At 40.3% G+C, this 22994-nt stretch overlaps 1 protein-coding gene and 1 pseudogene across 1 annotated transcript in view; one reads left to right on the top strand and one right to left on the bottom strand.

The window, feature by feature from the left end:
- Positions 1 to 9457, top strand: part of LOC102262775 — a 22174-nt pseudogene extending 12717 nt beyond the window's left edge.
- Positions 1 to 22991, bottom strand: part of LOC106724223 (neurobeachin-like) — a gene marked incomplete at its 5' end in the record, with an annotated part of 217421 nt that extends 194430 nt beyond the window's left edge. Inside the window, one exon of the mRNA XM_014530729.1 lies at positions 22842 to 22991. Within this exon, the coding sequence (XP_014386215.1) occupies positions 22842 to 22991 (150 nt within the window). The remainder of the gene's footprint in view (positions 1 to 22841) is intronic.
- Positions 22992 to 22994: the final 3 nt, after the last annotated feature.

The following is a 22994-nucleotide window of genomic DNA, read 5'->3' as shown; positions in this document are numbered from 1 at the left end:
ACTGGAGCAAGCAAGCCTCCCTGTTCGCTTCAAGCTGCCTGGCTGCCGGCCGCCATCTTGGCTGGCAGTTAATTTGCATATCGCCCTGATTAGCCAATGGGAAGGGTAGCGGAGGTACGGCTAATTACCATGTTTCTCTTTTATTAGATAGGACTAGAGGCCCAGTGCACAAAAATCTGTGCACTCGGGGGAGGGGGGGTCGTCCCTCAGCCAGGCTTGCGCCCTCTCGCAGTCCGGGACCACTCAGGAGATGTCCACCTGCCAGCTTAGGCCCACTTCCTGGGGGATTGGGCGTAAGCTGGCAGTCAGACATCCCTCTGGCAGACTGGGAGTCCTCGGGGGATGTCCAACTGACGGCTTAGACCCGCTCCCCACCTAAGCCACAGTCGGACATCCTTAGCACTGCTGAGGCGGCGGAAGAGGCTCCCGCCACCACCGCTGCGCTCGCAGCCGTCAGCCCTGCTTGTGGCTGAGCAGAGCTCCCTCTGTGGGAGAGCACTGACCACCAGGGGGCATCTCCTGCATTGAGTGTCTGCCCCCTAGTGGTCAGTACGCATCTTAGCGATTGGTCATTCCCAGTCGTTCCGCTGTTAGGGTCAATTTGCATATTATCCTTTTATTTTATAGGATTATTGTATTATTTATAAATATTGTATTAGTTTACAAACAACTGTAAACCTACTTTTGCATCACCCTGTATATAAAAGAAAAACTTAAACATCTATCTCCCCCCAGAAGATTACCACTTATGAATAAAAAACAGTTTCTTAATCATTTTATCTTTAGAACCAACTTCTTGGTATCTGGTAGATAGAAGCTTAAAAAAAAACTATTTCCACTGAAAAAGCTTCTTAAAGCATGTTTCTATCCCAGAGTATCCTATCATCTACTTTAATATCAGACTATGCTCTGCTTCTTAAAAAAAGAAAAAAAAAGAAAAGATACTATTTACAAATCATAAATTATTAGTATGTTAAAGTCTAAAAGGACCATAGATATCATTTAACCCAATCTTTATTTTAAGTTAGACAAAATAAGGTCCAGAAGACTTAAATGAATTGCCCAATTAGTAACAAAGACAAGATTAAAATCCAAGACTAAAATCAATATTCCTTTCACTCACAATAGCAAACCTTTCTAACACCACAAGTGAAAAAAAGTAACGGGAATTAAAATGAGCTTTGTTCAAAATGTACCCCAAAAGTATTCTCAGGTTACTTCATGCTGCTCAAGGAACCAGCCACTAGGAGACTGAATTACAACATGAATCAACATACTGTTTCCTTCATCAAGAAAAAAAAGTTATTTGAAATAAAAAGTGTGTTTATTGACAAAACTGATTTACATTCTGGCACAAGCTCCTTATCTCATCTTAGACCAGGACCAACAAACATTTCACAAATATTCAACCTGATCTGTTGTCCACATTTTGAATAGCAGTGTGCTAAATGAACATTCAGAATAGTAGCAGAAGTATTTATATAATGATCGGTCATATATATAATTCATATACACATTTCGCTTTTGAGAAATAAAACAAAATACAATATCCTTTATTTTGCTTTAATATATATATTTGTATACATATGAATATATATTCATACATATATGAAGGATATAGATATAGAGATGGAGTTATAAAGAAAGAGAAACAGAAGTTCAACGATGTAATACTTGGCTCAAGGTCAGTCACAAACCAAAGAAAAGGCAGACCCAAGATATGAATTCATATTAGACATACCACAAAGGCCAACCTCTTTATAGAAAACCAGGATACAAAAATGAATTTGACTCAAATAGCATTTTACACATTAACTCATAACTCTAAATACTGAAAGTGAAGTACATTAGTTCATAGTTATAAATGGCTACAAATGGCCTAAAAGGAGCAGGTACAAGCTGGCACTAAAGAAAGCACCCATGATCATATACTATATTTAACCACTAAACAAGCTGTCCTCTTTGACCAATCCTGTTGTTTCAGGAGAGAAACACACACAAAAAAATACTGAAAGGGGAAGAGAATACCAACTTACATGGAATGAACATATTGCTTCACTCGTTCAAAACTTCTTGCTCCACATTGCCCAAAGTCCTTAGTTTCAAATTCACTCAGCTTCACTTTTCTCATGTGTATAATGGGACAGAAATGCCTATGTTATGGAGTTATTTTATTAATTGAGAATGCTGTATTTCCTTTATTCTAAGAAATATTTTTCACGTTTTAACATTTCTGAAATCACATATAACCCATAATTAATGTGTACACTTAATGTAATAGTGCTTTTTCTCTCCCCACCAAGAGTTCTTATTAAATAGTAACACTCAACAGCCTAACAGCATACCTGACCAAAACTTCTAACTACTATCCTATATAATAAAAGAGAAACACGTAAATTGACCATCCTTCCGCTACACTCACCAGCAAATCAGGAGTGAGTATGCAAATTAACCCGACAAATATGGTGGGTTAATTTGCATACACAGGCGCCATGCAGAGAGCAGAGCGGGAGAGCCGATGGCTTGGGGGGACGTGGCTCCCTCGGTCACTCCCCCCAGGCCGCTGGGCGGAGAGCAGAGCGGGAGAGCCAGCGGAGAGTGGAGCAGCTTGGGGAACTTGGCTTCCCAAGCCGCCAAACAGAGAGCAAAGAGGGAGAGCTGGTGGCTTGGAGGACTTGGCAAAGTGGGAGGCCATTGGAAGGAGACAGAGCAGGAAGGGAAAACCAAGAGTGCAGGGAACACCAGCAATGCTGGGAATCATAGTTCTGGAGGCAGACAGATCTCTTAGACACTAGAGCAGCGGTTCTCAACCTGTGGGTCGCAACCCCTTTGGCAGTCGAACGACCCTTTCACAGGGGTCGCCTACGACCATCCTGCATATCAACTATTTACATTATGATTCATAACAGTAGCAACATTACAGTTATGAAGTAGCAACGAAAATAATTTTATGATTGGGTCACAACATGAGGAACTGTATTTAAAGGGCCAGAAGGTTGAGAACCACGGCACTAGAGCAAAGCAAGCCTGGAGCAAGCTACTATTGTGGTGGGGGATGGAGGGAAAGCAAAGGTGAGAGATATAAGTAAAATCAGAGTGTCTAGGAAAAATTAAAGGGAAGATATCCTAAAACTTCCAGATCTCCACCAATGAAGCAAAGAAAAAAAAAATGCCTCTATTATTCTGTGAGCAACAAACCAAACTGAGTTGGGGTCTCAGACAATTCGCTCATATGATTGCAAAGACAGACAGAAACTCCCAGATTGGAGAGGGCTCCCCTGAGGGCTCCCAGATTGGAAAGGGTGCAGGTCAGGCTGAGGGACCCCCATACCCTCCAGTGCACGAATGTCGTGCACTGGGCCTCTAGTTACATTATATTTGGTGCAAACAAGCAACAAGTGATTCTGGTTTGTTTTGGTAACAGCTGTTTCCAGAACTTTCTTTATGTACTTATATATAAATATATACATGATTAAGTCATTGTTTTTATTTCTTTTCTTCTCCCTACCCCTTAGTGTCTAGAGACCTTGATTTTGCAAATTGCAGTTTTGCAAACCACAATACATTTCAAAAATGTGACTCCTAAGATTGTTGAGATTAATGTATTTACAAGGTGCTAATGGATACAAGAAAAAATGGAAATGACAGAAGCTTAAGCTAAATCCTAAAGACTAAGTACCGATTTTTTGAAAGAGAAAAACACTCCTAGAAGGAGATACTATTTTAAATATACTGTACCAATTCAAACTTCCAGTACTGGAATGCCCTTGCTCCATCCTGCCTACTCCATAAACTTCTGCTCACTCTTCAAAGCCAATCTCAAAAGAATCCTCCATCTGAAAGTCTTTTCTGACTCCTGCAAATAATTTATCATCTCCTTTGTGATATCGTATTCTAATACATATTTTTACTCTAGATCACAAGAGAAAAAAAGCAGTGCCAGGATTTGAATTCAAGTAAGTGAAACCACAAAGGCCTGATCACACTATTTAGTATATTTTTTGTTGTTAATCTTCACCCAAGTATATTTTTTTCCATTCATTTTTTTTAGAACGAGAGAAGAAGGGAGGGGGAGAGACAGAGAGAGAGAAGCATTGATTGGTTGCCACCAGAACACACCCTGACCTGGGCTGGGGATCAAGCCTGCAACCTAGGTACGTGACCTTGACTAGAATTGAACCAGAGACCCTTCAGTCCAAGGGCCGATGCTCTAAAAACTGAGCCAAACTGGCTAGGGATATTTAGTAATTTTTAATTTACACATTGGTCTCTTAATAGAATTTGAAATTTTTAGAAAAGAATCATCTTTTCAATCCTACTATGTCCCAGCATACTATCACTAGGTTTGGACACTTGAGATCCCAACCACCACCTAGAAATAAATGTTTAAAATTAATCTCCTTCTCCTCTCCATTAGGTATTTAGAAATTTTTCAGGGTTTAAGATCATCCAAGAATGTTGCTGAACTATACTCTAAAATCTTAATAGACAACCACAACTCTCCAAATACACAGTGCTAGATTTCTAGGCAAGTCATCCCTAGAACACTGCTATGATGAGTCCTCTACTTTGGGCACTGCTGTGGAGCATTCAGAAGCTACTCACAACAGTCATTTTCCCAGTCCAATATCTCTACTATGTTCCAGTGTTACCTTGACCGAGGTGGGATCAAATGTCTATCTACCTGGTAACCTAGTTAATGGTCTTCCCCTGCTCCTCCTTCACAACCCTGCCCCTCTCCTGTTGCCTCCCATTTAAAATACAGTTGTTTAGCCTGGCTGGTGCGGCTCAGTAGTTGGGTGTCAACCTATGAACCAAAAGATCACAGTTCGATTCCCGATCAGGGAACATGCCCATATTGTGGGCTGGATTCTCACTGGGGGACATGCAGGAGGCAGTCAATCAATGATTCTCTCTCAACATTGATGTTTCTGTCTCTCTCTCCCTCCCTCTTCCTCTCCAAAATCAAAATAAATAAACAAACAGAAATAAAAATACACTTGGTCAGATACAAGTAGGTATGTACAGATTTTCTTCAAGGTAGCCCACATCAGCCTGTGAATATCTCCTTTTTGGTCCAGAAGCAGTAATTATCTTTTGGGCCCCATTATCACTCTGAATAGTACAGAGACAAAAATAAAAAATAAAAAATAAAAATAAAAAAACCACACACAAACATACATTAGATATTGTCTCAATAGGTGATCAATAATATAGTTCCTAAACAACCCTAAAAAACATGTGCAACACCTCAGAGCCATAAGAGTATGTTAAATTCCTGAAAGTAAAAATACTAGTTTATTATGACAAGAGAATGTACAGCTTATGGCGAAATAAACTGTCACCAGAGAGGCAGGGGCAGATGATGACATGCAATATAAATCATGCCACTGAACTTCGTGCTATATGCTAAGTGGAGAGGAAATACTGAATGACTAACTTAGAAGTCTAGTAAATAGACTTCTAAGGGATTAAGAATAAAAACTTCAATAAATTTAAATATCCAAAGTTAAGTGTGCTAAATGCTTGGCAAAGTTACCACAGAAGCTATGAACACATGATGCTATTTCCATATCTTAATTTCAATGAGACTATAGTTAGAATTTAAGATAGCAGCAAATTAAATTCTTAAGATTTCTAAAATAGAGGCAATAAGCATAGCAAATACTGCCTCTGTTTGAAACCTAACAATGCATATTACCTATAAAATCTTGAAAATATTATTTACACCTTTAATCCTTAGTTTCCTCATCACTACCTAACTTCACAGGACTCTGGTGAGATTTAATGCATGTAAAGCACTTAGCACAAAGATTTTCAACCAGTGTGCCACAGAATTTTTAAAATATCCAATATCTGACTAATTAGTCAGGAGCACTAACCTCTTTTTCCTTAGATTGCCAAAAAAAAAAAAATGACAACAGCGGTCGGGTATGAATGCCCTCGTTTGAACCATAAATATAGAGATCGTATAATAGTGTTACATCTTATTGGTCACAGCACATAATAAGGTTGTGTCTGATTTATTAATTCTTGGTATCAGAAATCCTTATATACAAATATAGGCACTTGATTTTTTTAAAAGTCACTTTGGAGCAAAAAGAGTAGGCAGTTACTATTATTATTTTTTTTTTGTAAATCAATAAGAATTATATCTATTTTTTTGTCATATCAGCAAAAATTAGAACATTTTTTGGTGTGCCCCAGAATTTTAGTAATTAGTTTATGTGTGTCTTCAGATGAAAATAGCTGACTTAGCACAATGGCTACCTGGTGCTTCATGAGCTAAACAGAGGTTCATTATTATTATCCTTATTGTTATTATTGAAGGAGAGTGAAGACATTGATTTTCTACCAACATTGTAGCAGATATAAAAATAACACTTGTAATTAGCTAAAGAAAAGAGTCAAAACTATTTGGGCTTAGTGACACCATTAAATAAGTAATGCCTTTGGATGCACAGATGAAGGCATCCTATCTAATAAAAGAGTAATATGCAAATTGACCATCACTCCAACATACAAGATGTCCACCCCCATGTGGACACAAGATGGCCAGCAGGGGAGGGCAGTTAGGGGAGACCCAGGCCTGCAGGGGAGGGCAGTTGGGGGCAACCAGGCTGGCAATGGAGGGCAGTTAGGGGCAATCGGGCTGCCAAGGGAGGGCAGTTAGGGGTGTCCGGGCTGGCAGGGGAGGGCAGTTAGGGGAGACCAAGCTGGCAGGGGAGGGCAGTTGGGGGCGACCAGGCCAGCAGGGGAGGGCAGTTGGGGGCGACCAGGCCAGCAGGGGAGGGCAGTTGGGGGCGACCAGGCCAGCAGGGGAGGGCAGTTGGGGGCGACCAGGCCAGCAGGGGAGGGCAGTTGGGGGCGACCAGGCCAGCAGGGGAGGGCAGTTGGGGGCGACCAGGCCAGCAGGGGAGGGCAGTTGGGGGCGACCAGGCCAGCAGGGGAGGGCAGTCAGGGGCAATCGGGCTGCCAAGGGAGGGCAGTTAGGGTTGACCGGGCCAGCAGGGGAGGGCAGTTGGGAGCAATCGGGCTGCCAAGGGAGGGAAGTTAGAGGTGACCAGGCCAGCAGGGGAGGGCAGTTGGGGGCGACGAGGCTGGCAGGGGAGGGCAGTTAGGGGTGACCGGGCCAGCAGGGGAGGGCAGTTAGGGGCGACCAGGCTTACAGGGGAGGGCAGTTAGGGGCAATCGGGTTGGCAGGGGAGCAATTAAGCGTCAATCAGGCTAACAGGGGAGAGGTTAGGGGCAATCAGGCAGGCAGGCAAGCAGTTGGGAGCCAGCAGTCCTGGATTGTGAGAGGGATACATGACTGCCCGTTTAGGCCCGATCCCACCAGGACCAGGCCTAAACGGGCAGTCGGACATCCCTCGAGGGGTCCCAGATTGGAGAGGGTGCAGGCTCGGCTGAGGGACACACACACCCCCGCATGTATGAGAATAAAAACATGAGAGAGGAAAGGAGAAAGTAGAAGAAAGGAAAAGAATAAAATAATTCAAATTAAGAAAGTCAGGGGTTTATGTAATGAAAAACAGTGTAAATTTTAAAGGAAATTTATGTGGAACACTATAAATAGATCTCATAGTTTTATCACCACCACTTATTTTATCCTTATTTTCACTTAAGACCTGCTGTGTACCTCCAAAACTCATGTTAAAATGCTAACCCTCACAGTGCAGGCGCAGTGGCCTCAGCCCTAGGATCGCCCAGGTAGGCGTCAGCTCACAGTTGGGTGAGGAGGATCGGAGTGGCCCTCTGCGGGTGAGGGGCCAGACCAGAGCCCAGCAATGGAGCTGCCGGGTTCTTCATAATGAAATATCTTGGGATGCTTCTCTCTCCTCTATATAGTTGGTAGTTTGGGAGGTGAAGAGATGGCTGGCGGTGTCAAACCTTTCTCCAGAGCCTTCCCAGGGGAACCAAAGACTCTACCTGGGGAATTTGTACCATCTTGATGCTTGAGTTCAGCAAAAGAGGAGCAGTGTCAAAAAAGGGCAGGTAGTGTCCTACCCTGGCACAGAGAGTCGAGAGTATAAAGAGGAAACAACAGAGTGAGCCACATATTCTTGGTAGAATTTCTCCAGTGCTGTGCTTAAAATGGCGGGGTATTCTGGTTTAGTCTCCTCTTGTTTCATTGTTTATTCCTGTACTTCAGTCAGTAACTGCTGATCTGTCTCTACATGGAGATGTTTGGTCATGGATGGAATTCTCCCTCACAATAATTTTCAGTGCTCTTTGAGTGCTCCCCCTGTTTGTGAATGCCATTTGACTTCAAGATATAGCTGACCTGGCATTCAAGGTATCTGGGAGGAAACCTCACATATTCCCTAGTGTTAGCAAAATCATTGTTGACGTGCTCTTCAAACCTTCTGCTTCAGGCTCTTTTCCTCATCCAAGGGATGTTTGTGAGTCATTTTCCCATCCACCTTGTTGGTCAGCTGGTTAGCCTCCTGCATATGTCCTTTCTCAACTCACTATACTGATTTAAGTATCAAGGGTTCAATAAAGGAATTGAAATGCACCAGCAATTGTTAAACATAGAGAGGAATTGGCCTTACTAACTTCCGATTTAGTTTGCTCTCACAGCAATGCAGTCGTCATACATTATCAATGCCTGCCTCTTCTCTATCCTCTTTCCTTTATTTGTTGTCAGTGCCAATGAAGCAAAGACCCCTGGCAAAGCTTACCTTTGTTGTGCCTCATCTCCTTGGTGGTTCTCTTAAGCAAAAGACTTCCACAAGATGGTCTACCTAGTCTGCTCTGAGTACCTCAACCTCTGCAGAGAAGTTCCCTCCACCGCTTTCATCTCCTGCCAAACTGAAGGCTACTTCAGGCCACTGAGTCATCTGCTATCCAGAGGAGATGAGTGGGATTGGAAGGAGGTTCTGCAGCTCTTTCCTTGTTCATCTCCCCTGCCAGGAAAGGCAGGACCAACTCTGCCAAGGGCCCTCTGCATATTCCCTTCTGAGGAATTGGATTTTTTGTCTCTGGTGCGTGCCAGTAAGACACAACCTTCCTAACACCAATATGTGGATTTTCAACACCTGTGAGTCTGAAAGGACAAGTTTTTCTGCAGGTCTTTCCTAGCATTTGCCAGCCCCTGTGCCTGGACTGATCTGAATACTTTTTCTCCCCATGCTATTTACCTTTCCACTTCCCCTTCCTACCTTTCACCACCCTTGGATGAATGGATTTTGAAATTCTAGCTTTTGTATTTTGTGGACCTGTTGTGTTTCTGTGAAGCACATATATTCCATGTGGGAGGTAAAGGAGTATCTCAGTTGCTTTTGGTCACTCCCTTTTATAGCCATCCCTGTCTGTTTCTTGTAACTCAGGTTGGATTTTTGGTCTCTCTTCTTCCACTGCAAAAACTAAACCTGAAGAGATGGGACAGGAGGAAAAACCTCATAGCCATACCTGCTGAGTGTTAAGGAGTGATTTTCCTTTTTCTTGAAGGGGAAACAAGCTTTTTTCACTGGTATGTTTAAAGTTCCCCAACTACAGGGAGGTACCAATTTTGGATAAGTGACACTGCAACACAGAATGCTCAGAGAACCTGAACTTAAATCCTGAAGTTCTAAAATTTACTGCCAGCCACTGTGGGTCTATCTCGTATTTCAAAGGAATATTGGGTGCTGCAAATAGGAACTGAAGGAGTAAACTTATTAAACCCAATAAACCTGGGATTGGTGTTTTTCTGTCATATTTAAAGAGACTATATGGGGGATGGTCCCTCCTAACTCCCCACCTCCCCGCACACACAAAAATGCTAGCCCCCCAGAACCTCAAATTCTAACTGTATTGGGAGACAGAACATTTGAAGAGGTAATTAAGGTAAAATGAGATCATATTGGTCCAAAACCCCAACCACTCTCATTGGAACTATAATCACTATTGTAAATGTCTAGATCTCATATTTTCTAAGAAGTCATCTTCAATTTATTCGGATTTTGGCAGCATAATTTTTCAATGTAATTGGATACAGTTGTCATTCCAAATGACAGTTTGTCATGAGTACGGGTCACTAAACATTATTAAACATTATTTCTGGAATAAAAAAAGCCCAATATAATTAATTTAAAAACCCAGAAAATCTAACTAAAATCTACTTGCTCAACATACTTCCACAGACAAAAATGGTTCCTCACAACTACTTCACCCACTCTTAAAATAAGTTAGGATGTCAGAGGAATGGTGGCGTGAGAAATAACCTTGGCTTCTCCCCCTGAAATTTCAACAAGTTTACCAACTATTATTCAACAAAGAATTACCTGTTCAATACATAGGCACGCCTGAGAAACGGTGCACTGAAACATCTAAAGCTGGACAACTTAGAGCAGGGGTCCTCAAACTTTTTAAACAGGGGCCAGTTCACTGTCCCTCAGACAGTTGGAGGGCCGGACTATAGTTTTAAAAAAAACTATGAACAAATTCCTATGCACAGTGCACATATCTTATTTTGAAGTAAAAAAAACAAAACGGAACAAATACAATATTTGTATTTGCATGTGGCCCGCGGGCCGTAGTTTGAGGACCCCTGACTTAGAGTAAACAACGGGAAATGAGAAAGGAGGAAAGTGCAAAGGACCTATAGCAAAGCCCTACAGCTTGGAGCTCACATCATGGCCTGAAGAGAGGAGGAAGCCTGCAGTAGCAAGCGCTTCCTTCAGCCTGGAGGAACAGAGCACAGGGTTCTGTCCTGTGGCTCTCCACTGTCAGTTCTGCAGTGGTGTTTCAGACAAAGAAACAGAACCACAGAGCACTGCCATGACATGGACTCCTAAAAATTCATCTCCCGTTAACCTTGGACTCAGGTTGAGGAGCATATCACCTGTAAACCAAGAGCTAGTGCAATAGAGCTGCTGTTTCCCAGATCCCCACGTGGGGGCTTGGGGCAGGACCCCACACAGATCAGAGGTCACCAATATGGTGAGGGCAAAACAAACCCCAATCCAAAGGAGCCCAGCATTACTGCCTTATGGAAGACGTGGAGATCAAGACTGGAAGATCAAAGAGGTAAAAAATCTTGCAATTCAGCACCATCTATTGGAAAAGAGGAGAAAGATCTCTTCAGAGGAAACTGCCAATGGCCATTAATATAGACAGATAAAATCGCCTAGGCCAAGGACAGCAGCAAATACCATCAATAACCACTGTAACGAGGATAATCAGAAAGAAAATGAAAAATCCTCAGAAAGCAAGCTGGAACACATAAACATATGTGAAATAAATGACAGAGATTACAAGACTGCAGTTCTAAAAATACTCAATGAGATGCAAGAAATACAGACAGGCAGTTCAATGCATTCAGAAAACAATTCAATAAACAAAACGAGTATTTTACCAAAAAGATTTGAAACTTTAAAAAACCAATCAGAAATCCTAGAAATGAAGCATGCAATTAAGGAAATTAAGAGTAAACTACTGAGAAAAGAAAACAGAGCCAACCAGATGGAGGAAAGAATTAGTGATATCAAAGATAGGAAATAAGAAATGACAAAGAGGGAAAAAGAGAGAGACCTCAGCATAAACAAAAATGAAAGAGCTCTACAAGAACTATCTGACTCCATCAGAAAAGCAATCTATATAGAAAAACCCTAATATGCAAATAGACCCAACGGTGGAACAATCGAACAACTGGTTGCTATGACGTGCACTGACCACCAGGGGATGCGCACGGAACATGGCGGGCATCAGCAGCAGGTGGTAGAGCATGGAACATGGCAGGCATTGGCAGAGACAGGATGGTGGAACAGGTGAGTGGGGGCACCAGACCAAGGCAGGACGTCAGTCGCTGTCTTCGGGGTGAGCCTCTGGTGGTTACTGAAAATTCTTTGCTCCCACTCGCCCGCAGTCCCACCCGGCGCTTACACCTGCATGCACCATCAGCGGGTACAAGCGGCGGTTGCAGGCCCCGATCGCCCCTGAGGGCTTCTCCCCTCTCCCTGCTCCTGAGGGGCGACCTGGCGCCAGCCCCAATCACTCCGTGATATCAGTGGGTGCGAACTGGGCGGCGGCAGGAGCAGGGCTGCAGGCAGACAGGGGACCAGGGGCCACGGTGGGAGGGGCCAGGTGGGGGCGCATAGGATGGACTGAGACCCACTCCTGTGCCCACAGTTCCTTTCGAGGTGCATGAATTTGTGTACTGGGCCCATAGTTTATATTTCTTGATACATCACTTTAAAAATATATTTTTTTATTTTTTTATTACTGATTTTAGAGAGAGGAAGGGAAAGGGAGAGAGAGATAAAAACATCAATGATGAGAGAGAATCATCGATCAGAGGCCTCCTGCACAGCCCCTACTGGGGATCCACGCTGAAGCCCGGCATGTGCCCTGACCAGGAATGGAATCGTGACCTCCTGGTTCATGGGTTGACACTCAACCACTGAACCACACCAGCTGGGCTTGCTAAATCACTTTTGTGTTCAAATCCATCAAACTGTCCTGCATTCATTTTTATTTCCTGTGAACATCTTGTCCTGAACCCCTCTATGGTTAGCATTCCCTACCACAGAATCAACTCACTGAGGCTGGCTGGTGCCTTCTCTTCTAACATCTCTTCACATAAAACTGGCCTTTGGGATAATTTCTAAGTACTGGATAAACATTTCAATTAATAATGGGAAAGACTCCATCTTTTGAATCTGAAGGCCTGAGTCCCACCTCTTCCAACTTAATACCTAGATAACCTTGTGTAACTACTTGATATTTCATACAGCCTTTGTTTCCAAATCTGCAGAGAAGGAATGGTATCTGAAAGAAGGTTATTCTGAGGATTAGTTAATGAAGAGTAATTTCACAAATGAACTGTAAACAGTTAAGAGCTATTGAAATATAGGCTAATATTTTCTAAAACAAGTGATCACAAAATCGTGGTTATTCCTCTAACTTGTCCCTTAGGCTTGTTATTCAAATAGTCTTCTAAATATTCAAGCTAATGCTCCCAGAGGGAGGTATTATTTACCTAGGATCATCATTCATGTCCTACTAGGTCTTCATGTGAAATTCAGCCATTTAGGGGAAGAGATGGAAGAGATTCCTGGCAAAGGAACTTGAATAACCTCCTATCTATCCTTTCTCCAGTTTTCCATCCACTTCACTCAAAATAAGAAATTATGAAAAATGACCCAATGCACTGTTAAAGACTATGCAAGATTCAGGGGAACAGACCTCCTATGTTTAACAGGAGATCATGATCTGTGGATACCTGAGATCTGTTCTCTGACAGGTTTACCAGGCTCAGGTACTCCAAGCTAAAAGAGAATAGCTCAGTTTTAAATAGATGTTTTTTCTCTGATCAGATTATCTCCAGGCTTAGGATAAGAATAAAATTTTAAAAAACTATAGTAAGCACTAAATAAAGTTAGCTTTGTACCAGGCATTTTAAGAGATACTAATTTATGCCTTGGCCAGTGGCTCAGTTGGTTAGAGCATCATCCCATATACCAAAAGGTTGCAGGTTCGATTCCCAGTCAGAGGATGTATGGAAGGCAACTGATCAATGTTTCTCACATTGATGTTTCTCTCTCTCTCTAAAAATTAATAAAAACATATCCTCGGGTGAGGATTAAAGGTTCTGCCCGGTGTGGCTCAGTTGGTTGGGCATCTGTCAGTATACCAGGAGGCTGCAAGTTTAATTCCAGGTCAGGGCACATGCCCAGGTTACAGTCTTGATCCCCAGTAGGGGGAGTACAGGAGGCAGCCCAACGATGTTATGCTCTCACATCAATGTTTCTCCCTCTCCCTCCTGCTCTCTCTAAAAATCAATAAACTATTAAAATTATATATATATATCTGTATATACATATAAATTCATTTAATCTGTACAAAAACCTTAAGGTAAATATCCCCTTTTACACCTAATGAAACTGAGGCACATAAAGTTTTAATGACTGTATGATATTCCATAACATGAATGTGAAATAATTTATTTAACCTTTCCTACTGTTGAAGATTTAGGTTTTTGCCAACTCTTATATCACAAAACTACATTTAACCCCTATAATTGTCCACAGATAAACTCTTCCTTAGTCTAAAGAACTAAGGACTGATGTCAAAAACCTGGATACATATTGTTAAAATGTCATTCAGAACAGCTATTAACATTTACCCTTCCAATAACATCATTTAGGGTTATTTAAGCATGCCTAGAAAACAATGATGGTTTTCTTTTTAATTTAATGGTAATTTTCTTCTTATTCATGGTACCTCACTATTATTTAGTGAAGGGTAATTTTGCATTAACTAGCAATATATATTTCTTCTTTCTTGAAATATATCAAGTCCTTTGCCAAGTTAATTTTTTTCTTATTATTTGTCCTGTAATACATAATACCCAATATTTTTTTAAAAAATTAATTCAGAATATTAATCAGGAATTGAGGCAGGACAGTGAAATAGGAAAACTGAGACAGCTAAACAACATGACAGAGCAATTTACAGAAGGTCACCTCCCTAAAAATAAATCTAGGCCTCAGTTGTACATCTGCTCCAGACCCAGAAAAGCATCAAAACCAGGTGGGCAACACTAGAACCAGCTACAATGACTAATGACCCCCTCCCCTGACACTGACCAATCAGTGAAGACCATGACCCTGAGGAGCACACCTAGAAAACTGATGAATATTCTGTTGAAACCCTCTCCTGAGACCTCCCCTAAGATTTCCGCCAGTAAGAAAGAGATAAAGCCTCAAGACAAAGGACCTAGTGTAATCTCTCCCTCTGGGGAGCAGTCCCCGCCATTCCCTCCCTCTTCTTCTCCCACTTCTTCCCCCACAGGCATGCATCTCCTAAATCCTAAAGGACCCCAGCAGTTTTGCAACCAGAGGAGCAATGGGCAGCAGCAGCTCATCCCAGGCTAACACCTGAACCTGATCCCAAGGCCCCATTTTCTCTGACTTCCCAGGAATCTAGGGCAGCCCAGCCTAGGCTCTCCTGTTGCTTCTTCTATGCTAAGCCCGTTCTTGTTTCACAGTCCCCAGCTTTAATAAATGTTTCTTCATGGTCACACAGACTCGTGTTGTGAAATTTTTCCTGCCGAAGTCAAGAACCCACACACAACCAACCAGCCCTAGACAGACCCTCTCAGGGCCAGGTCCCCTTACCGGTAACAGAATCATGGGGGTGAAATGAATACAACCCAACTCAAACTATCTTAAACAAAACAGGAAACGCATTAGCTTAATACACTGAAAAGTCTGGGGATATAATTGACTTGAAAGGCTCCAAAAATACCACTGTCAATCTATCTCTTGGTTCTAGTTGCCTCTATGCTAACTTCATTCTCAAGCATACTCTGCATTAATTGTGGCAGATTGCCAATGAAATCTAAACTTACATTCTAACATCTTAGCAACTCTAGTGATGAGCATCCTTTTTTTCTCTAGCAGAATGAAAGAAGTTATCATGCTGTCTCAGATGTGCAGCTAAATTTTTAACCAATATTTTTTATTGATAGGCCAGGTCCAGTTTCTGTTTCTGGTCCAGGAAAGCAGAAAGGAATTCAGGGAAATCCCAAACCATGTAAACAAGAATTAAAAAGGAATGACTCCCCAAAGGAGTATCAAAAAGTCTAGAACTGTTAGCATCAGAAACAATGGATTCTATGCAGTTAAAACCAACAGAAATCTGAAACATTCTAGTCCTTGGCTGCTCATCCACCTTAGAAACTCACTTCTTTCCATATATGTAACACGTTTTAAACTCCCCGTTTAGCAATATTACTATCTTAGGCACAACAAAAAACACACTCATCATCTCACCAGGGGAAGGAGGAGAGACAAAGAAAAATCTTTGAGCTAGGAGCAATTGGTCAGATCTAAATTCTTTTGGGTAGTACCTAATAATCTGACAATATAGCTATGTAATTTTATATACATAATTATCTATATATATAAAAGGCTAATATGCTAAGTGTCCGTCCAACCGGTAGTTATGACATGCACTGATCACCAAGGGGCAGACACTCAACACAGGAACTGCCAAGCTGCAGTGACTTGGCAGCGGCAGTTCTCAGGTGACACACCCAGAAACCAGAGAGGAGGGAACCCGATTCCTTGTGGGGCCCTGCGATTCCACCTTTGGCCATGGGTTATATTGTTGCTGGGGCACTATTGGCCCCAAATCTGGTTTACTGCACACTTGTGTCTGCGTTCCACACCCTGTATGACAGCAACTTTGCAGAGTACCCTCTCGCACTCCAGGATCCCTCAGGGATGTCGGAGAGCCGGTTTCAGCCTGATCCCCGCAGGCCAGGCCGAGGGACCCCACCTGCCAGAGAGATTCCACTCATTCCACAGAGGCCCTTGGAGCCATGGCACCACCCTAGGTGCAGCCAGCCAGGGAGGGACCTCAGGAGATTGGCTCCAGGGCGTGTCCAGCCCATCTCACCCAGTCCCACCCCACCGGCCACCTTCTAATTAATTTCCTTTCAATGTGCAGGAATCCATGCACCGGGTCACTAGTAATTAATATATAATGGTAAAAGAACTTAACTCCTACTTAAAGGAGTGAAAAGGGTAAAACAAACCATCGTCACTGATTCAAAGCACAGACCAACCATACATTAATGGTCAGAGTAGCAAAAATTCCTTGTCCTGGCAATGGAGTTCCTTGGTCAGTCAATTTGGAAGTACTCATTATTACTATCTCAGAAGACCTCTCTTATCCATTACCTTCTATGGCCTTAGATATTCCTTTTAGTAGTTGTACTGCTTTAGCAGCCAACTTCCTCTTACCGAGAACTGCCTTTGAAATATAAGAATACAGGCCTTTGTTTACCAGGCTTGAGGTTATCCTGGAAATAGTTTCCCTAAAAGCTTAATAAGCTTTTGGTCAATTTACTTCAGGCAACTGGTTAAATTAGCAAACAGAGCCAGAGATCTTGTCAGGATACAGTATATGAATCTAGATTGCCACCTTTCCAGTTTCATAGCAATATTCAGTCTCAAAGCAACAGGCCTTCACAGGACTCATCCCCTTAGCCCTCAGCTTAATTATTTTCCGGGAAGCAATGTGAAACAATAAGCTGTGTAACCAGGCACAGCTATTCTAGCACCTATTCCCTAGTTGCACCCTCTTTTAAAGCTCTTTAGTAACTGGATTGTTACTCTGGTCAGGAGTCTGGAAATATACATGAGATGCTTGGGAGAAGCTTATAAAACAGAACTTTACCTGGTTCTAATTTAAACTCATCAAAAATTGGGGCTTTTCAACCTTCAAGGTTCTTGGTATGTATTCTGATTCTCTACTATTGTGGATGGTGTCTAAGGACAGAAAGGGCCTCTCTTAGTTGGAAAGACAATATTCTCTTCCCTCTATGATTTCAGGCATGCCAGCTTGGACCAAAGCTAATTCCTCTTATAAGGCATCATCAAAGGCCCCGAGACATGCCCCAAACACTCTATTATCACTAAAGTTCCAGTCTCAATAGTTTCATGAGCAAAGACAACACAGGTGACAATTTAAAACAGCTGCTCTATAATTCCTTAAGAGGAATTGGTAGAGAAAGCAACATCCTCACTGCCTTGCATTCTATTTCAACCTTTAAGGTCTGTTCCTTACAATGTCCCATTTCCAGTTACTAATGTCTACATTTCTAAGGATCTTTTCCCTTTATAAGTAACAAAAACCCAATTTAAATAGACTTCAAGCTAATCGCAACAATAATAATAAGCTTTAAAAGAGAAAATTTAATGGTTACACAATAATTAATATAGGCACAGAGAACTTCAGGTTCTCAAGCAGAATCACACACACATTTCTTGCTCTTAGATTCACTTTTGGTCAAATTCTAACACAGGCATCGCCAACTATGGAATGAGTTGATTGTTCAGCAGTGCCAACAGGAGTTCCAGCACAAGTCCTGTGACTGACCCTGTGGCTCCCCATTACATTACCATTATGCTAGATAGACAAAAATAAGAGATATCCACTATTCCTGGTAATATGACAAATGCTAACCATCATTTTTTAAATTTCTATTCAATGCACTATGTATTCTTTATTAATAATAACACAATCTTCGTTATGTGCTTATATATTTGACAAACATAGGTTTACTGAAAAGTTTTTATCAGATTCTTACTTATTGCAGGATACCAGTTTAAAATAACACTTATATATATAATAATGACTACATAAATAACATCATACATATTCCACACACATTTCTAGTCATAGGAATAAACAATATATTAATTTGACATGAGTCTAATTTATTTAAGGATCTTGGGTCTGGTTCCTACAACTGAACAGAATTTCAGAAACTGATCTTCCGCCTAATAATGTTATCCTGCATACTCAAAATGCATTAACTTATTCAAGACTCAGAAATACAAAGAATAAATATTATATAAGATAGGTTCCTGCCCTCTTGGAGTTCACAGCATAGGAGGGGAACCACCTGTAAACCATAATACCAGAGAGTAACAGGTATATCTTCATATAAGGAGATATACTGACAATTCATAAAATATGAGATGTATAGGCAAGAAATGAAAAACCTATAAAACTTATGCAAAATAATATTTAAATAGTCAAAAAAAATGGACGACTGAATTTTACTAGTATAATACAGCTATATCAGTGAACCAATATGGGGGGTGGGTCTGCTAGAACCAATAAATTTCTTTACATTGTGTTGGAGAAAATATAGCAAAAGCAGAGAGGTCCTAGAGATACATTTAATTAATAGCATCGTATTTGCCAAAAACTAACTAGCAATATACAAAGTACTTATTTAAAATTAATGTAACTTGACTAAAGACTGGCTAGAGAATATTTGCTACTTTAGTGTCATTATATGATGGAATTAATATTTCTGTGGAAAACCTAAGAACTCAAGATTCTGAAAGTTCAATAATTACATATGCATTTTAATTTAATTTTCAACACCCAATAGCAAGAATAAAATATAATTCAAGTTAATATGAAAAGCTTACATGTCAACATAAATTAAAATGCAAAAAATTATTTTAATATAAATAAATGTGGTTTTATTAGTATTAAGGACTATGATTCTAAAATGCTTCATATTTTTAAAATAAATTTAGTTCAAATGCAGAACATACCTTTTGTTTCTAAAATTTTAAATACATTTTAATTGGAAATTATTCTGATTATCAAGCTTCAAATAAACTCCAAGGAATAAAAGTTACTGTCACATTCAATTATAGAAGAATAACTTAGAAACTTCTTTTTACCAAAATATATGATCAATATGCCAAAAAAGAGGAACTTAGCCCACAAAATCCCCTGAAAGTATCTTGTTATATTTTCAATACAATATACAATGTGCTACTTAAATGTGAAAAAAATGATCATTTTCTACAATTAAGGATACACTGATATATCACACTGTAATTCATGGGGGGAAATATCTACAAATTAAATGCTATAGAATTATAGATAGCTATTCAAAAAATCCCTATGTGCATTCTTTCATTAAGTAAATATTAATTCTCTATTTTATCTTTTCTAAAAATATGCTCATATTAAAATTTTTGATAAAAATAAACTTTCATGTTATAAACAAAAAACATATATTTACATAGCATTTACCTCAAGGAAGGAAAAATCTTATAAAAACATGTTAAGGAAGCAATGAATTAAGTAGTATACCTGCTTTATAACTAAAACAGCCAATAAATATTTTTCTATAAATGCACTTATACTGTCCCATTAAATAATTCCTCTCTAAACCAAAGTTTGTTGATGATCAGTTTTTCTTTCATTAGTAAAGCTACAATGCAAAATCCTTGACAATATGCTCTCAAGTAATGTCACTTACAAACTAATGTACTCATCTTTCAGATGCTATCCACCCACCCCATATATGAATGTTTTAAGTCAGTGATAATATCATTATACAAAATATATCCATCTACAATGGAAATTATTCATTTTTTTCTATTTACATAGAAATTTTTTAACAAACACCCACAATGTGAGTAATGAAAACACATTTCTACCTTAGGCAAATAGAAGCAAAAAATTATAGCCACAGCTGTGTTTGAAGAAGTCCTATATTTTGCTGCATGCCTAAACTTTACTCTGCAAAACTTTTAATTCTTTGGCAAGACAGGTGAGAAATAGTTTAGGTGCTAGTAGTATTAGTAGTCTCATATTATATATAAAGAATGTACAGGAAAAAAGTAGAAAGAAAATATTTTGACAGAGGTGACTGAGAAAAGGGTACTGTTTAAGGCAGAAACTCTCTTGTTTTTAATTTTCACTAGTTTTTCTCTTTTCTGTCATAAAGGGCACTGTGATAGATGTTATTCTATCCCACCTATCATTTTTATTTAATGTTTTAAATTAAGATTTTAAAAAAAAACACCACTCACTTTAGAGATACCCCACTTTAGGGGTTTTCAATCTCTAACAAGTCACTGAGTGCCCTAAATGGATTTTACTGGATTGTACTTATTAAACAAATAGAATTAAGTTTGATAATTATTTTTTAAATTCCTAAGATTTCCAAATATTTTCAGAATCAGCTTAAGTTTGCACATGACATTTTCATCATGAGTATATTGGAAAGATAAAGACCTAAAACTACTATTAAAGAAATATGACCCTTCATATGACCAATATGTATTCCACAATCAATATAATTAACTTAATTAGCAAGTAGCTCCTTTTGTCATTTGTTTTCCCCAAAAGTTCCATTTAAAGATTCATTGCATTCTTTAAACACATACAAAGAAATTTTAAACCTAACTTTGTTTATTCCAAAAATCAATGCAGTTACAAGGTGCTAAGTAGATTTGGGGATATACCATTTCAGTACTAACTTATTTCTGAATAATCTAAACCTTAATAGTACAAGTAAAGTTAATCTCTACAATAATGTTTGCATATGAGACTTCATGGCAGATTTTCATTGCACTGAAGAGAGTTAAATGTCTTGTTTTACCTCAAAAGAAATATTTCACTTCATTTCTTAATCTACTGTGTATCTATAGAACCCCATCTGTTAAGGACTGATCTAGCAGACATTGGTACTGCTGCAGATTCCAAAACCATTAAAATCAGTTTCCAGCTTGCGAGGGCTCTATTGCCTCTTATCACGTTAAAATGTATTAAATAAGCATGTAAACAGATGTTAAAATAACCAAATAGCACATCTTTTAAAGTAAAATTGGTATTGGTTTGGTGAAAACTGGAAAAACACTTTAAATGTGTTCTTTTAAATTTACAGAAATAAAGTTATAGAAGAAATACAGTACCTGCTAAAATACTAACATATTTTGAGATCTCACCTCTTTTCTTTTAAAAGAGAAAACTAAAGAATACAGGTACTAACCTCCTATTTGCAGCTGATTAAAATTAAAACTCTCAATAATATTTCTATTAGTGTTTTAAAAATAATCTGTTTATATCAATGTGGTAATGTTACCCAAACTTACAACTGATTTTTATGGTGACATATTTAAAGGATAAAAAGAAGTAGAAAGAGGTGGTCTGTATTTAAACAGTAGTAAATATAACAAAGCAAGGACGGATATTATCCTATCTTTGAATTGAACACTGGCAAAAAGAAAAAAAAAAACAGCTTTAACTTCTCTGTGAATTTAAGAGGTGCATAAACTATAAACATTATCTAATCCATGGCATCACTGCTATAGCTGCAGCGTCCTTTCAGTTTTCCAATAAACCAAATAAAAATAATGGCTTAGTTGAAAAATCAGAATACCTGGGTGTCATAAAATCTCCTTGCAAGCACATTTTCTATTGCTGTGACTCCACTTTAAATACAATAGTCAGCTGATTGCTCCTGATTTAAGCCTTGCCTTCCAAAACCGAACCTTACTTAATGTCAAAGATTATTGTAAAGGAAACTGTTGGAAAGCTTTGCTGCAGCAAAAACTGCATTTATAAAACATAAAAAAATTAACTACTCTTAATTATCTGAATATATGATTCCCCTCTCCTTATTTCTTCCCCTAACATTTTGAACGCTTCTTAGCCTCAGTAGATAGCGCAAAACATACAAAGTCATACACAGTTCTGCAGTAACGCTTTCTTATCATGAAAAAAGACACACACACACACACACACACACAGAGAGAGACACACACACACACACAAACAACAAAAAACCTAGGGCTACATCTAACACCTTTCCTTTAGTCTTTATCCATATGCCACGCTGTCTAAGACAACCACAGAAACCAACCTGTATGATTTAGTGGCCTCACATTTTAACATGTTGTGGGAACGCGAACGCGCGCGTGCGCGCGCGCACACATACACGCGCGCGCGCGCGCGACTAAAGAGGTGAACAAATTCAGAACAACATTATAAAGAAAGAAAGGGGTCGGGGGACACAGCCACAACACTCCATCACATCATAGCTTCGGAATATATTTAAAAGAAGATGCAAAACTGCATCATTTTCCTCGTCATTCGAAAACATCACACCCAGCTGCTCAAGTTCGAGCTAACGCGCTCCTCGCATTTCAGAAGCACTGGGGATTTTAGACTCCAGGGACCAGGCTTTCATCCTCGCAGAGCGACACCGGGGACAATTAACAGTGTAAGAGAAAGAACTCCAGAGAAAGGGAGGCCTCCTCTCCCGCAACTAAAGTCTCAAGTCGACCCAAAACCTGCAGGGCAAGGAATGATTTACTATTCATTAAGTTGGACACTGCGCTCAGGTGGCAAGAGAGGACCAGAGGAGACCGGGGAGGTGGCGTGGATAGGGCTACGCGCTGGCAGGTCACCCGCCGGCAACACCGGCTGGATGATCCTGGCTCGCAGGGATGCGCAGCGCAGTGACCCTGGGGTGCAGGGAGGCTATGGGGGCTGGGAGGCAGGCAGCACGCTTTTTCCCTTACCAGATTGAGCACGGTCTCCACGATGTCCCTGTTGCTGACCTCTCCGACCTGTATGAGTCCAATCAACACTGCGAATTTCATCCGGATGTTGCGGATCGGCACCGAAGGGTTAATCATCCCCGCGGGCAGCACCACCGCGCCGGAGGCGGACGC

The sequence above is a fragment of the Myotis brandtii genome, unplaced genomic scaffold (assembly GCF_000412655.1).
Source record: "Myotis brandtii unplaced genomic scaffold, ASM41265v1 scaffold77, whole genome shotgun sequence".
NCBI lineage: Eukaryota > Metazoa > Chordata > Mammalia > Chiroptera > Vespertilionidae > Myotis > Myotis brandtii.
The sequence above is the reverse complement of the archived record's forward strand: the minus strand, read 5'-3'. Positions and strand labels throughout refer to the sequence as shown.